The following is a 12,486-nucleotide window of genomic DNA, read 5'->3' as shown; positions in this document are numbered from 1 at the left end:
AGAGATGTAATATGCCTCATGTTCAAAATATGACAGTTTCATGCCACAGAACACGAGATTTCATCAGCTGTTGGCAATGTCCTTGCTTGCAGCCTGGCCAGACCATCACACCATCTGGGGCCGAGCTCACCCATCCACCCAACACCACCATATGAGCACCTGTGCAACTTCGGGGTTGCACTGGATGATGCTCAGGGATCCCTTCCCATCGCTACCACTCTGTATGACCAGCACCCTTCAGTGCCTGCCACCTCCCTGGGAGCCCCCCCCGGTCCGCCAGCCTTTACCTGCTTTGTCTATCCAGGCCCGGTAGCCATTGAGCTCCCGTTCGATCTGCTGCTGGCGCCGCAGCTTCATGAAGGCTCGGCGGTTCTCCACTCGCTCGCGCTCTTTGGCAAACTCCCTGGGGAAGGGCAGAGGGGAGTGGTGAGAGCATGGCCGGGGGCAGTGGGGTGTGCGGGGTGGCTGGGGGCACCACGGGGCCTGAAGGGGAGGCTGAGACCAAGGGTGAGCACAAACCAAAGGTTGCTGGGGCATGTTGGGGCAATGCATGGCCATCCCCAGTCAAAGCATGGTCAAGGGATGGATGAATGAACAGAGAGGAGGAGAGGCTTCTTTGCAGGAGGAAAGGCACAGAAGCAAATGAGCAAACCCCCTGCTTGGTCACCCAGCCCTGCATGCCCCAGCTGGGAGGTGCTGCTCTTTGGGGAGGATGATCCCAGCACCAGTCGACTCCAGCACCAGTTCAGCTTCTGTGTGTCCCTTCAGGGAATAAAAACCAAGCACTGTGAGGAAGCAGCAAGGGGATGGAGGAGGGCAGGTCCTGTCCCCTGCATTTATCTCCTCCTCTGAATCCTTTTTCTTTCCAGCCCCTCCCTGGAGGATTTTCGGAGGACTCAAAGACATCCCTGTTGTCATTCTCTGGACTTCAGTGTCTCATGCGAATTGTCCAGACATGATGACCAGTCCAGAGGACAACAGCTTGGCTTGGTGCTGTAGCAGGCAGGAGAGCAGGCAGCACCTCATGGGCTCTGCACAGGCAAAGACATGCACCTGCCTGGGGCCAAACACTGAGCAACACTGGCCCGAGCTAATACTGTGCCCACTGCTCATGCAGCTTCTAACACATGTGGTGCACAGATGTACTAGCATCCACATGCTCACATGCACTCCTAAGCACAATCAAAAACACACTCCTCAGTACATAAGATATATGATTTCACCTATAGCCCAGCCCAGAGCTGTGCAAATACATCCATATGCAGCTAGGGCTATAGACACCTTCTCACATGCAGTGAAAACACAAGACCACGCTGGCAAGCATGGTCTGCTTTCTGGTATACACATGCTTGCAGCCACACACAGAAGGCCCATGCAGGCTGCCATACAGTTTTCACCCACCCTGTATGAAGAAGAATCTGAAGCCCTAAGCATGTATGCAAAGGCCATTACACACACACAGAGAAATGGAAATATTTGGCAGAAAATGCAGGGGTGGCAATGTAGATAACCTCCCACCCACTCTACAGGTTATATGGGAGACAACACAGCCAGACCTGCTTCTAGGAGATCCCACACCCCATCCTTGCACACACCACATACCTGGGGCATCTTGACCCGCACATTCTACCTCTATTGATGACCATATTCACACACAAGGAGCATCCCTCACACCAGACATCCCCCAGCACACACTTCCTTCCTTGCAACACCACAGGGATGCAATCTGCTGGCTGCAGCTGCCCATCCCATCCCCAAGCCCTGGCAGCCACAGAGCCCCAGCTGCACGGAGCAACCTAGCCCGTGCCCTCAGCCTCCTCCCTGTCCCAGCCTGCTCCAAGGGAAGCATGATTGCAAAGAACAAATGGCACTGTTCTCTGCAAGACGAACGTCTCTCTCCCCGGAGACTAGCAGCAATCTCCAGCCTCAGAAAAAAATATTCAAAAGAACTGAAAGAATTGGTCTGTCTGCTGCAGAGAGTTCAAGTGCATTACTCCAGCTGAGCTATTACACCCTTAATGCTGTGTGGGCTTTTGCATGTGTGTGTGCGTGTGTGCGTGTTTGTGTGAAAAGCCCTGAATGTTCCCTGCATCTCTCATTTAAGATCCCCAGACAATTCAAGCGTTTTTAATTCCACCCCAGGAAGGTGAAGTTTCCTGCCGTTCTGGCATTAAGCATCAAATGACTCTCCCCCTCCATCGCTGGCTTTCAGACTGAAATGAGACTTTCTTCCTAGGGCAGGGAAGGGGGAGAGAACAAAAGGCAAAGAAGAGAAAAGCAGCCTAAGTGGAGGGAAGGAAGGCAGGAGGAGATGGGGGAGAAGGAAGGACCTCCCACAGTCAACAGTGAAATGTACTCTCAGTTTTGGGCACACCATGCCAAAAAACATCCTTGCCCTAGCTGGAGGAAAGGCAGGACCATTTTGGCTGTGCCACCATCCCTCACAGGCCTTTGTTAGCTAATTTGGGATGTCAAGAAATGAGAAGATACCATTTGCAGCCAGAGTTAGTGGGGAGTAACCTCTCTCCCTCTGGTTTGGTCCATTGGTCCTCCTGTGTGCTGAACCTCTGCTCCATGGGCCATAACCCCATGCCAGCCAGCACCTTGGCAGAACTTTTGCCAGCCAGACCTTGCAGATATATTTTGTGACTGGGAGCACCTGGAAAGCTTCCCCTGATTTACACCAGCTGGGAATCTGGTCCCTCTCTGCCGCCTCCTGCTTGCCCATCCCTCTGTCTTCCAGATCCTCCTCTGCTGAGGCTAGTGTCTCCTTTCGCTGCATGGCAAGAGAAGGCATCATCATGTGTCCACAATGAAACCCAGAAGGACCAGCTGAGCCTCAAATCACCTTTTCCTAGAGAAGGGAATGTGAACATCTTTTCCAGCACCCTCCTCATCGAGCAACATTTCCCCTTACCCAACCACTTGCTCATGGAGCCCTAATTTGCAAGAAGCTGATGCCACACACATCCAGGGACAAGGTCTGTGCAGCTGCGGCAGCGTCTCTGAGGGAGACGTTTCCCACACACTTGATCCCTAATGGAGCTTAATTGCTTTTGTCCATTAGAAGGAGGAAGGGGTGGCAGAGAGGGGAGGAGGGGAAAAAAGTTAAGCTCAACTTAATGAATTATTACATTTCAGAGAGACACGTTACCGAGCAGGGCAGCAGCGGGGGCTGGTGACATCTGAGAGTGGGTAGGCGATGCTGACAGATCAAGGATTGCTCAGAGCCAATTTGCAGCAGCGGGTAGAGATAATACTGTATGTGAGTGAGAACAGGGCCAGCAACGGTGACTGACAGCCTCTTGGGAAGGCTCCAAGTCACAGGCAGGGCAGCATCGCATCACCGAGGGAGCCAGGTGCCTGACACCCATTGAAGGGCTCTGCTCCCTGGTGTGTTTGGGTTACATTGCTAGGGATGGCCCAATTTTGCCTTGCAAAGAACCTGAGGCTCTGCTGTCCCATGGGGTCCCTGCAAGTGGGCTCAGAGGACCCCAGCAGAAAGCACAGTCCCCACTGGAAACACCTCTGTTTGTCCACCTGGGCCTCCTGGCCCCAAATCCCGATGCCTCCAGCATGAAAATGTCCACCCACAATAGTTGAGCTCCACTCATGCCGACCCTGTGTCATTGCAGACCTTCTCTGTCTGGCCTTGTAAAGCTGAAAGCACGCAGCGAGCAATGGAGGCGAGTGCTGAAGGTCATGGTGCAAGCTGTGGAGCAGTGTGCCATCTGTCCTCCTGCACATAAGGGCACCATCCATCCTCATGCCATGGCCAGCCTGCCGGGCGATTGCAGCACAGATGGTTCGCTCCTCCTCTGCCTGCAAATTCTCCTCCACAGCCTTGGCATTCCCCTCACACAGCCTAAGAGCATCTCTGCTCCTGGCAGGAGATCTTGGGGGACACCGCTGTGCTCTGCTGCCTTCCTCCCTGGGCCCCTGCACCCTTGCTCACACCAGGGCAGCGATGCATTTACTACATTGGTGCGCTTCGCTTAAAGGGCTGGGTTTACTGGGAGAAGAGCCCATGTGAAAGCATCTAGCTTGGAAATGGGTCCTGTTTTTTGAAACAAACAATCAAATACGAAACAAAAAACCCAACCACAAAAAAAATTCAAACCCAAAAACCAGCTAAGAAAAAAATATCACAGGTGCTACAAGCCACATGTATCCTTTCTGGAGCTGCTTTGAGTTCAGAGCATTGGTTGTATCAATGTTGTGGCTTCCACACTTTGAAACTACAAGCCAACCATCTTCAAACCCATCATTTTGGCACTTTTTGCCACCATTAAAGATGCCTCCAACAAACCAGTTAGCAAACGGGTCTCAAAATGATAGGAGGCAGCAGAAAGGATGGGGTGGGAAGAGGAAAAGTACTGGATTACATGCTGAGGATGAAGTAGCAGTACCATGCTGCTGTGAAAAAAACATATATAATGGGATGTATAACATCAGGTAATACTGCTGCTCTCCTCAGCACTCGCGAAGTCTCAGCTCATGGCTCCAACTCAGTTTTAAGCACTACAATTTGAGGAAAAACCGCCTCGACTGCAGGAGGGTGTCAGGGAAGGTTATGGGACAGAACTGACAACAGACGGTTTGGAAAACATGGATGAGACAGTTGCAAACCAGGGGGATCAGATGGTATTTACCCAAGAGGTGTAAAGGAACTAAAGAAAGAGTGTTGAACTAACTGTGCAGTCTGTAACCTGGTGCTTCAACTTAAACAGGCAGTGGCAAGCAGGCACAGCAGAATTGGCATTGCAGACCGGGATTACTGCACTGAACGATAGTAAAGGCTAGAGCAGGGACTCCAAAAGGTACAAAAACTTCTGCAGGGGGAAGATGTGCTCCATAGGTCTGCTTTGAAGGTGGCAACAAGTTTTTTGGATAAGGGTAATTGCTTGATTTAAGTTCACTTGAATTGCCAGAAGAAGTCAGAGAAGATTCAAGGTCAGACTGGATGGGGCTCTGAGCAACCTGATCTAGTTGAAGCTGTCCCTGCTCACTGCAGGGGGGTTGGACTCAATGACCTTTAAAGGTTCCTTCCAACCCAAACTATTCTATGATTCTGTGATTCCTTAACAAAGCTGGATTGCCTCAAGCAAGTCTTCCCACGAAGCACTAACTCGTGAAAAGAATAAAAAAAAAAGGAAAACAGAAACATCCTATTTCTTGTATTCCCTTTTAGTGGTGGCTGTTAGCTTTTGATCATCTCTGTGTACTTTGGCGAGAGTTACATGTTCACCACGTTGTGACAAAGCTGCAGCAAGAAACAGAGTGTACAGCTGATGATGCTAAAGAGAGCATATTTATAGAGTGCCGGTAGACACACGAGTTGGGGAATGAAAAGCTGACAAGCTGTTGGCGACATTGAATGGTAAAATGGGAAGGAGCTGGGACATACCAGCCCCGAGATTACTCATTACATCACTGTCCCATTTAAGAAGGGGCAGATGCTGATGGTTACCTTCTACCTTGGAGAAAGCTTGTGTTTTAAATCATATTTTCTTATAGGTACTCACTGATGTCTGTCACTTCTACCAGGTCTTAAAGGGGCTTGTATTAGACAGGATTGATACCAAGCACTATGAACAATTGAGAAAGACCTTGCCATGCTAGTTTGTGTTAAGACCCCACGCTAAGAGGAGAAGTGAACAAAAATAGAGGCAGAAGGGAAAGGCAATGACAAGAAGAAGACACAGGGAGAAGGCAGCCCAAATAGGAAACTGCCTCCAAAACTGCGGGGAGGACAGAGGGGCTCCAGATGAGGAGCCACCAGAAGCAAAATCAAGACTCCCAGCACTAAAGAGCTGCTTTTATAAGCTGGTCCCTCAAAGAGATATGGGCCATCATGGCTCCACATAGGGCCCAAAGCAGCGAGGACAAGACCACTGTTAGCTGTCTCCATTATGGGACACTGCGCTCTTCCCAAGGAGCGACTCTTGTAACTCTTGTTACTCACCTGTAACGGTGCTGCTGCCAACAGGCAATGGGAGGACAGATCAGGCAGTCTGGAGATCTCTTTGGGCAGCTTTGAAAATGAAGTTCAAGAATTCAAATAATTGGCATTTGCTGCAGAGCCAGAGTGGCAATGGAGACACTGAAATGACTCAAAACAGTGAGACTTTGCATCTGCTCATGGGCAATGCAGCCCACTGAACAGCAAGAACTTTAAATACTTCCCCTCTTCTCCCCAGTAATCCCCATTTCTTGTCTACAGTTAGCTTCAGTCAACAGGCTCTCATTCATCCAAAAGCAGGTTCACCCATTGCTTGGGAACGTGGTTGGGCATCAGCTGTACGTTGCTGCAAAGCCTGTCCCTCACCGATGGATCCCAGCAGAGATACAGGTGTCCAGTCCAGCCTCTGCATTTCAGGGTGGGATCAGCTCCAGGCAGTGCAATGCCTCTCCACACACTTCATGTATCTTCTCCAAGAATAAGAAGTAGTCCAAGATCAAGGTGAGAAAAGCACACGTGGATGCTTGCTTTGTGTTCAGCTCAACCCTGCTGTGACCTTTAAAAAAAAGACAGGTTTTCCACGACTCTTGGGCTGGGCCCAGAGCAGCCAACAGTTTGGAAAGCTTATTGTTTTGAGGTAGAGAGAAGTAAATGGCAAAGAGGACAAATCACCGGGAGAAGGGAGCCACCAACATTCCAGTTGTAGAGTCTCAGTTTCAACATTTTTTCAAGGGTAACAACGCTGAGCTTTGCATCTCTGTTCCCATTGCTCAGAGAAGTCAGTTGTTTGCAATGTTGCACCAAAGGCAGCAATAGCTTGGTCAACCCATGCTGCAAGAAAGCTACAGAAAGGTGGCGGAGGGTCTGGTAGCCCCGGCAGCAAGAAGCAGAGATGGAAGCTCTGGATTTTACTTCACTCTTATCAGGCAGGGCTGGTATGAGCAGTGCAGCTTCACTGCTTCAAGAGCCCCGGGCTTTGTTCGCAATCACTCCCACTGGCTCATGCAGTGCTGGGAAAATATCACTCCTCCCCTTCCCTCCTATGCTCCAGTTTTTATCCTCTGTAAGTGGAGAACAGTTTTATAGTCCCCTTTTGCAAGTGACAGCGATCTGCAGATGAAAGGTGTGGGGCCAGTACTGAAGCTGAGTTACAACATGGAAAAAGAAAATCACCAATTTTCAACATTTCATCACGTTAACTTTGGAAGAACTTTCACGCACTCTAATTGATGCCTTCAACACACAAATACAATTAATTCAGAACCAACCATCAAGTGTGAAACCCACAATGCGACTGCTAGATATGTCACTCCACCACTGCAAAACAAACAAACAAACAGCCACCCACAATGTACAAAGAACTGATAATGCTATGTGATTCATTCGGGACATCCTGTCTACTTCACCCAACAGGAGTGCCCAGTACCCTCTTGCAAGCATGGAGTTGCTGATGGAGGAACTGGGCATCTCCAAAGCCATCCGCCAAGTCAAAGAGCTGCAGCTATGGCCACACGATTGCTGTCATTAATCAGGATGACGGAAATTACGAAGATCTGGAACAAACAACTCCAAAAGCAATCTTTAAGCAAGAACTATCTGCCGAGTGCTTTGTCAAGAGGATCAAAACCAAGCCTTTTCACCCACAGTCCGCAGACAACACACAGTCCACAGAGCAGATTTGCAAGTAGGCACGAATAAGAGCAAATCTGAAGCAATTGAGACACACTGGCAAATAATTTGCAAAGAGAAATCAAAGGGGAAAGTCATCGAGTCATCTCTTTGTTGTGGGGTTTTTTTCCATCCTGTCCGGGTGGCTGTAAGTGGAGTCATTATTCCCTGTAACACCGGGTGATACAGCACACCAGACATGCATGTCTCTTGTCAGGCAGCTTGTTTGCAGAGGGCTTGGAGGCCCTCCGCAGAAAGGTGGTACAGCAAAGCCAGGCAGAGAGGCACTCAATGAATATGGATGCCCACCTGGCTGCTGAATATAGATGAAGATCTCAAAGGCTCCTTTGCTTCACTCATGCTCAAATACCACATCGATGACACAAGAGCTTCCCCAGAGCAAAGTGACAGGAGTGGTCATTCACGCCAAGCGTGGTCCAACCAATGTGCATCCCATGATGGTGCTGGGTGACCTGACAGGAGGCATCACATACCCCCCTCCCCATTACACCCACACCTCCATTCAAAAGTGGTTCCAGCTAGTGAATCCCCAAACACACAATGGGCACAGCCATTTTACATCTCATCTGAGCCACTCCCTGAGATGCTACAACCATTAAAGAAAAAAAACCAAAAAACAATGCTTCCAAGCTTTCATGCTTCCAATGCAGTATTTCTCAGGCATGTTTATTGGCATCTTGCTATGATCTCCCCACAAGCCTTCCTGCATTGTGGCGACATGTATCCCTGCTTTCCCCTCCACAAACTGCCTATTTCTGAGACATTAATCCTCTTCCCAGCGTTTTTGGCTTCAAACCACCTGATCCAGCTCAAATGCACGGGGCCCAGGTTTTGCGTAGAGCCGGAAAAAAAAAACCTGCCTCCATTGAAAATGTACACTTGTTCCTTCAACGCCCTTATTATTAATTGCTATAAAACTTAATTTTATTCATCGTTTGTTATGCCTCAAAATTGGATGGGAAAAGAATTCAAATTAAGTGAAGTGAAAAGATTTCAGAGATGGTACAGAAGGCTCCTGAAGGAGCTGAAGAAAACTCTTGGGAGACTGGGAACACAGCACTAACCCAACCTGAAAGAAAGACGATCTTAAGACAAAGAAATCTTGCCAAATTGATCCTTTAATTATAACATTAGTCGTTTCTTTCAAAGGCTTAGTGCAAGAGCTGGGGGTGGGGGGCAGAAAAGAAAGGGAGAAAAGACTTAACATCACCAGAATGAGTGGAAGCAATTAGGAGGATTTAAATTACTCTCTTGTTTGGTACAAGGCATATGGATTTCATTTTTCTTGCCATCGTGCTCAACTTCTTGCTCTGCCATCAGCTTCCAGAGGTGGTCTTCTTGGCAGACCCAAGGACCCAGCCTTCCCAGGTCGGGCAGCATCACTTTCCACTCTGCACCCACTCAGCTATTGCTGTGGACCATGAATACCAGCGATTATAGCAGCTTTGTCACCCTGGAAAGGGGCTGGAAGTACAAGACTGCATAGGGGAAATGAGTCTACTGGCCCTCAACAGGAGGACAGATGCTGCAATGAATGGAAGAAGGTGACTGCAAACCATTTTTTCTCTGCAGGGGCTGGGGAAAGGGAGAGAGTCAAAACACAGCCTGTCTGGTATCAGAAACTCTGCATGAGTCCTCAACGTTATACCTCCAAGCATGGCTTATTTTTTGTCTTCACTCTTTCAACTTCTTGCTCACTGCAGCAAGCTAGTCATCTTCTTGCCAGGAGGGGTAAAACAGGCAGGACATCTGCAGTGGCTAGGACAGGACCAGTGGCGAGCTGTGGTCATTACTGGGATGGCATTACTGCCCCTGCAGCACCACGCATGCCACAGGTGGCGGGGACAGGGCAGCGCGGCTCTCACCTGGTCTCTGCAGCCTGAACACACAGATCCAAACTGGTTTACATGAGAAACAGCTGAGGAAAAAAAAAAAACCAAAAATTTCACAAAAAAGGGAGCGCAGACCTTTACAAATCGCCAGCAAGGGGCACGTGCAACTTCTGCATCTCCCTGACTCAGAGCCGACTGACTGTAGGGCACTGGCCACAATGGGCCATCAGCCACAGGGCAGGAGGAGGTCCCGTCCACCCCTCCTACTCCTCCTGCAGTATGCAATTCTCTCTCTGCACTACACCAGTTCTCCCTGGGAAGAGGTGCAGAGCTGCAGGTGCACCCTGCCCCACCGCAGCAGGGTGCTGGATGCCACCAACCTCAGGCCACAGGACGGCAACAGGCAACACTTGATATGAGTCTCAGCATCTTCCTGAGCTCCCAAATCCACTGGCTGCCACGCGGCAGAAAACAGGGCATTTCAGCTGATGCTCCATCCTCGCTCGCTCCCACTGACTCTTCTGCCAGGATTATTTCAGTAGCTTGTGTAGCTTTAAAAGCTGAGCAGTCACATCTCCTTGGGCTTCATACCTGCTCTCAAAGAGGAACAGGGCCAATATTTTTTTTCTTTCCCGCTTTCAGTTAGAATTAATTGATCCATAATTACACCCATAGAGGGGGAAAGTTAATAGACGCAGTAATAAATGCCAAAGCCCCAGAAGAACTCGCTCTCCAAGCCCCTGCCTGGAGCGACTCCATCTCCTCTTAATAGCATTGCATGCAATTCCAGTGCATGCATGCGTGTTAGTATTTAGAGAGAAAAATCGAGGAGCCTCGGTATGATGGAAATAATTTCTTTTCCTCTCCCACATACTTTGTGCTTAGGAGCAGATGGATCCAGGCTGTTTACATCACGGAGGTCATGCCTCAGCTTAACAGTTGGGGAACTGACTGTTGGGAGAGATGCGCATCGCAACCAGAAGATTGCTAAATCTGGGCTCCGGCAAACTTCTGATGGTGGCAAGTTAAACATACAAATGTCCTCCTGCAGCCTCTTCGCATTCATGACCTGCCTCAGGTGTTTGATTGTCTCCCCAAAGAAAACCACTGCTGAGATGAAGCAAGGGCAGAGAAGTAGCTCTGCAGCAGCTTGTGAGCATGAACTTCGAGAAGGCGGCTAGAAATCCCGAGCAGACCTCGTTATTCGCCAGTGCAGATGGTGCAGTTTGCAAGCAACATGGGTCCAGGTTTCTGCAAGCGGTCTACCAGGGCTTGCTGCTCACCACTGCACCCCAAGTTATGAGAGCGACCATGATTTTAGCTAGCTGGGCACGGCTGCCTGTCTTCCCCCAAAGCAGTACCATAACGCCGGTGACAGGTTTCCTTCGCGTGGAGGTGTCTCCATGGAGCTCATCCCCAAAGTGACCTTCTCCTCCCAGCTCAGCCCAGCCGCGGGGCATGCAGGGGGATCCAGCCAGACACTGCCTGCTCATCCAGCTCAGAGGCTGAGGGATGGAAAGGTCACCCTTCCCCTCCCACAGCAGAGCCAAGTGCTCTCTTCCAGCACAAGAGGATTGCAAGCAGTGTTAAAAACAATAAAAACTAAGCAAGCAAAGTGAGGAACGAAGCCCTTCTTATTGCACTCAAGGACATACATTGTCTGCATGCAGAAGTACCTTCTGCCTCGCATTGTACCCCTCTCTGGCTCCAGCAGCAGCTTTGGCAAGAGGATGCTTCACCACCTGCATCCACCAAGCTGCAGGGGATACCTGTGGCCATGGCCAGGCAGGAGGGCATGCGCAGTGGCCTTGCCATCAGGCAGCAGAGCCCAGCTCACCACCTCCCTTCACCTCACTCAGCCCTCTGGGGAGCTGAGCAATCGCGCTTTTCCCTAGGTATCTGGCACGCCACAAGAGCATCTCCATTGCCAATTAGGCCACCCACCCACTTGCATCCTTCCCCAATACAAACCCTATTAGTGATAAACAAACAGTCGAAATGCCAGCCGGCGCCTGGGAAGAGCCCTAGACAACTGCATCCAATTCGGTGGGCACAGGAATAGCTGCCTCGCATGGTCCCGGTGCAGGCAAGCACCGAGCATGGACCAGCCACCCGGTGCTCCTCCTGCCAGTGGCTGGCTTGCAGGCCAGAGCAGTGCTGCCTTGCTGTGTCCCCAGGCTGCTCTCATCATCACACCAACACCAAAAGCCTGTGTCCACACAAAACAACTACGTTGGCACGAATCAACACTGCATATAAAGGGCTTTTCCAGCTGCCTAGCCCCAAGCTTCCTAACTTTCCTTCTCTGGGCTTTTGTAGGAAAGCTCCTGCTTGACACTGACACCCAGCTGGACTTTGCTCAAATCCCCAAGCTGAATGTGGCATAAGAAATGCAAAAGCCACCCAACACTGCTTGGATGTCTTCATCCTCCATAAGAGCTCCCTTCCTGCAATGCAGCATGAAGCCCTTACTGCAGCCTGTCCCCAGAGCCCCCAGACTCAGTCAGACCCCAGACTGAGAGCTGGGGAAATTCAACCCACCAACAGACCCTGAAGCCCAGCCTGCTGCTCTGGAAGCACTTCTGAAACCACCACCATCACACCTGAACTCACAGGGACACTTAGGACAGTGACAGAGATGACCAGGGCTAGTCTCTACATTAATCCCTGCATCTAAGGGCTTTCCAGCTGGTCAAAGCAGTGCTAGGGTGGCTTTTTTTTTTCCCATGACAGGCAATTAGGAAAAAAGTGACCTGCTGCTGGGCACAGGGTCCCCACTGCCACCTGTGGCAAGGGCAGAGGAGCCCACATCCCCCTCCCAGTGCAGGAGAGGGCATGCTCTCCCCATGCACCAACTCCTGCCAGCGGTTGAGTATGTGCTGATGCAACCACAGTTCATTGTCATGGAGACAAGAAGCCTTTTTCTCTCCAAACCCTGCTTAATGGCTTGGATTAAACCTTCCTTTCCCCTGGGAAGAGCAGAACAGGGACAGCTGCATTGTC

The 12,486-nt window shown here is 50.3% G+C and overlaps 1 protein-coding gene across 1 annotated transcript in view; it reads right to left on the bottom strand.

The window, feature by feature from the left end:
• Positions 1–12,486, bottom strand: part of CACNA1E (calcium voltage-gated channel subunit alpha1 E) — a 114,035-nt gene that overhangs the window by 46,178 nt on the left and 55,371 nt on the right. The window contains exon 9 of the mRNA XM_075710071.1: positions 288–403. Within this exon, the coding sequence (XP_075566186.1) occupies positions 288–403 (116 nt within the window). The remainder of the gene's footprint in view (positions 1–287; positions 404–12,486) is intronic.

This window comes from Pelecanus crispus, chromosome 5 (genome assembly GCF_030463565.1).
Source record: "Pelecanus crispus isolate bPelCri1 chromosome 5, bPelCri1.pri, whole genome shotgun sequence".
NCBI lineage: Eukaryota > Metazoa > Chordata > Aves > Pelecaniformes > Pelecanidae > Pelecanus > Pelecanus crispus.
The sequence above is the reverse complement of the archived record's forward strand: the minus strand, read 5'-3'. Positions and strand labels throughout refer to the sequence as shown.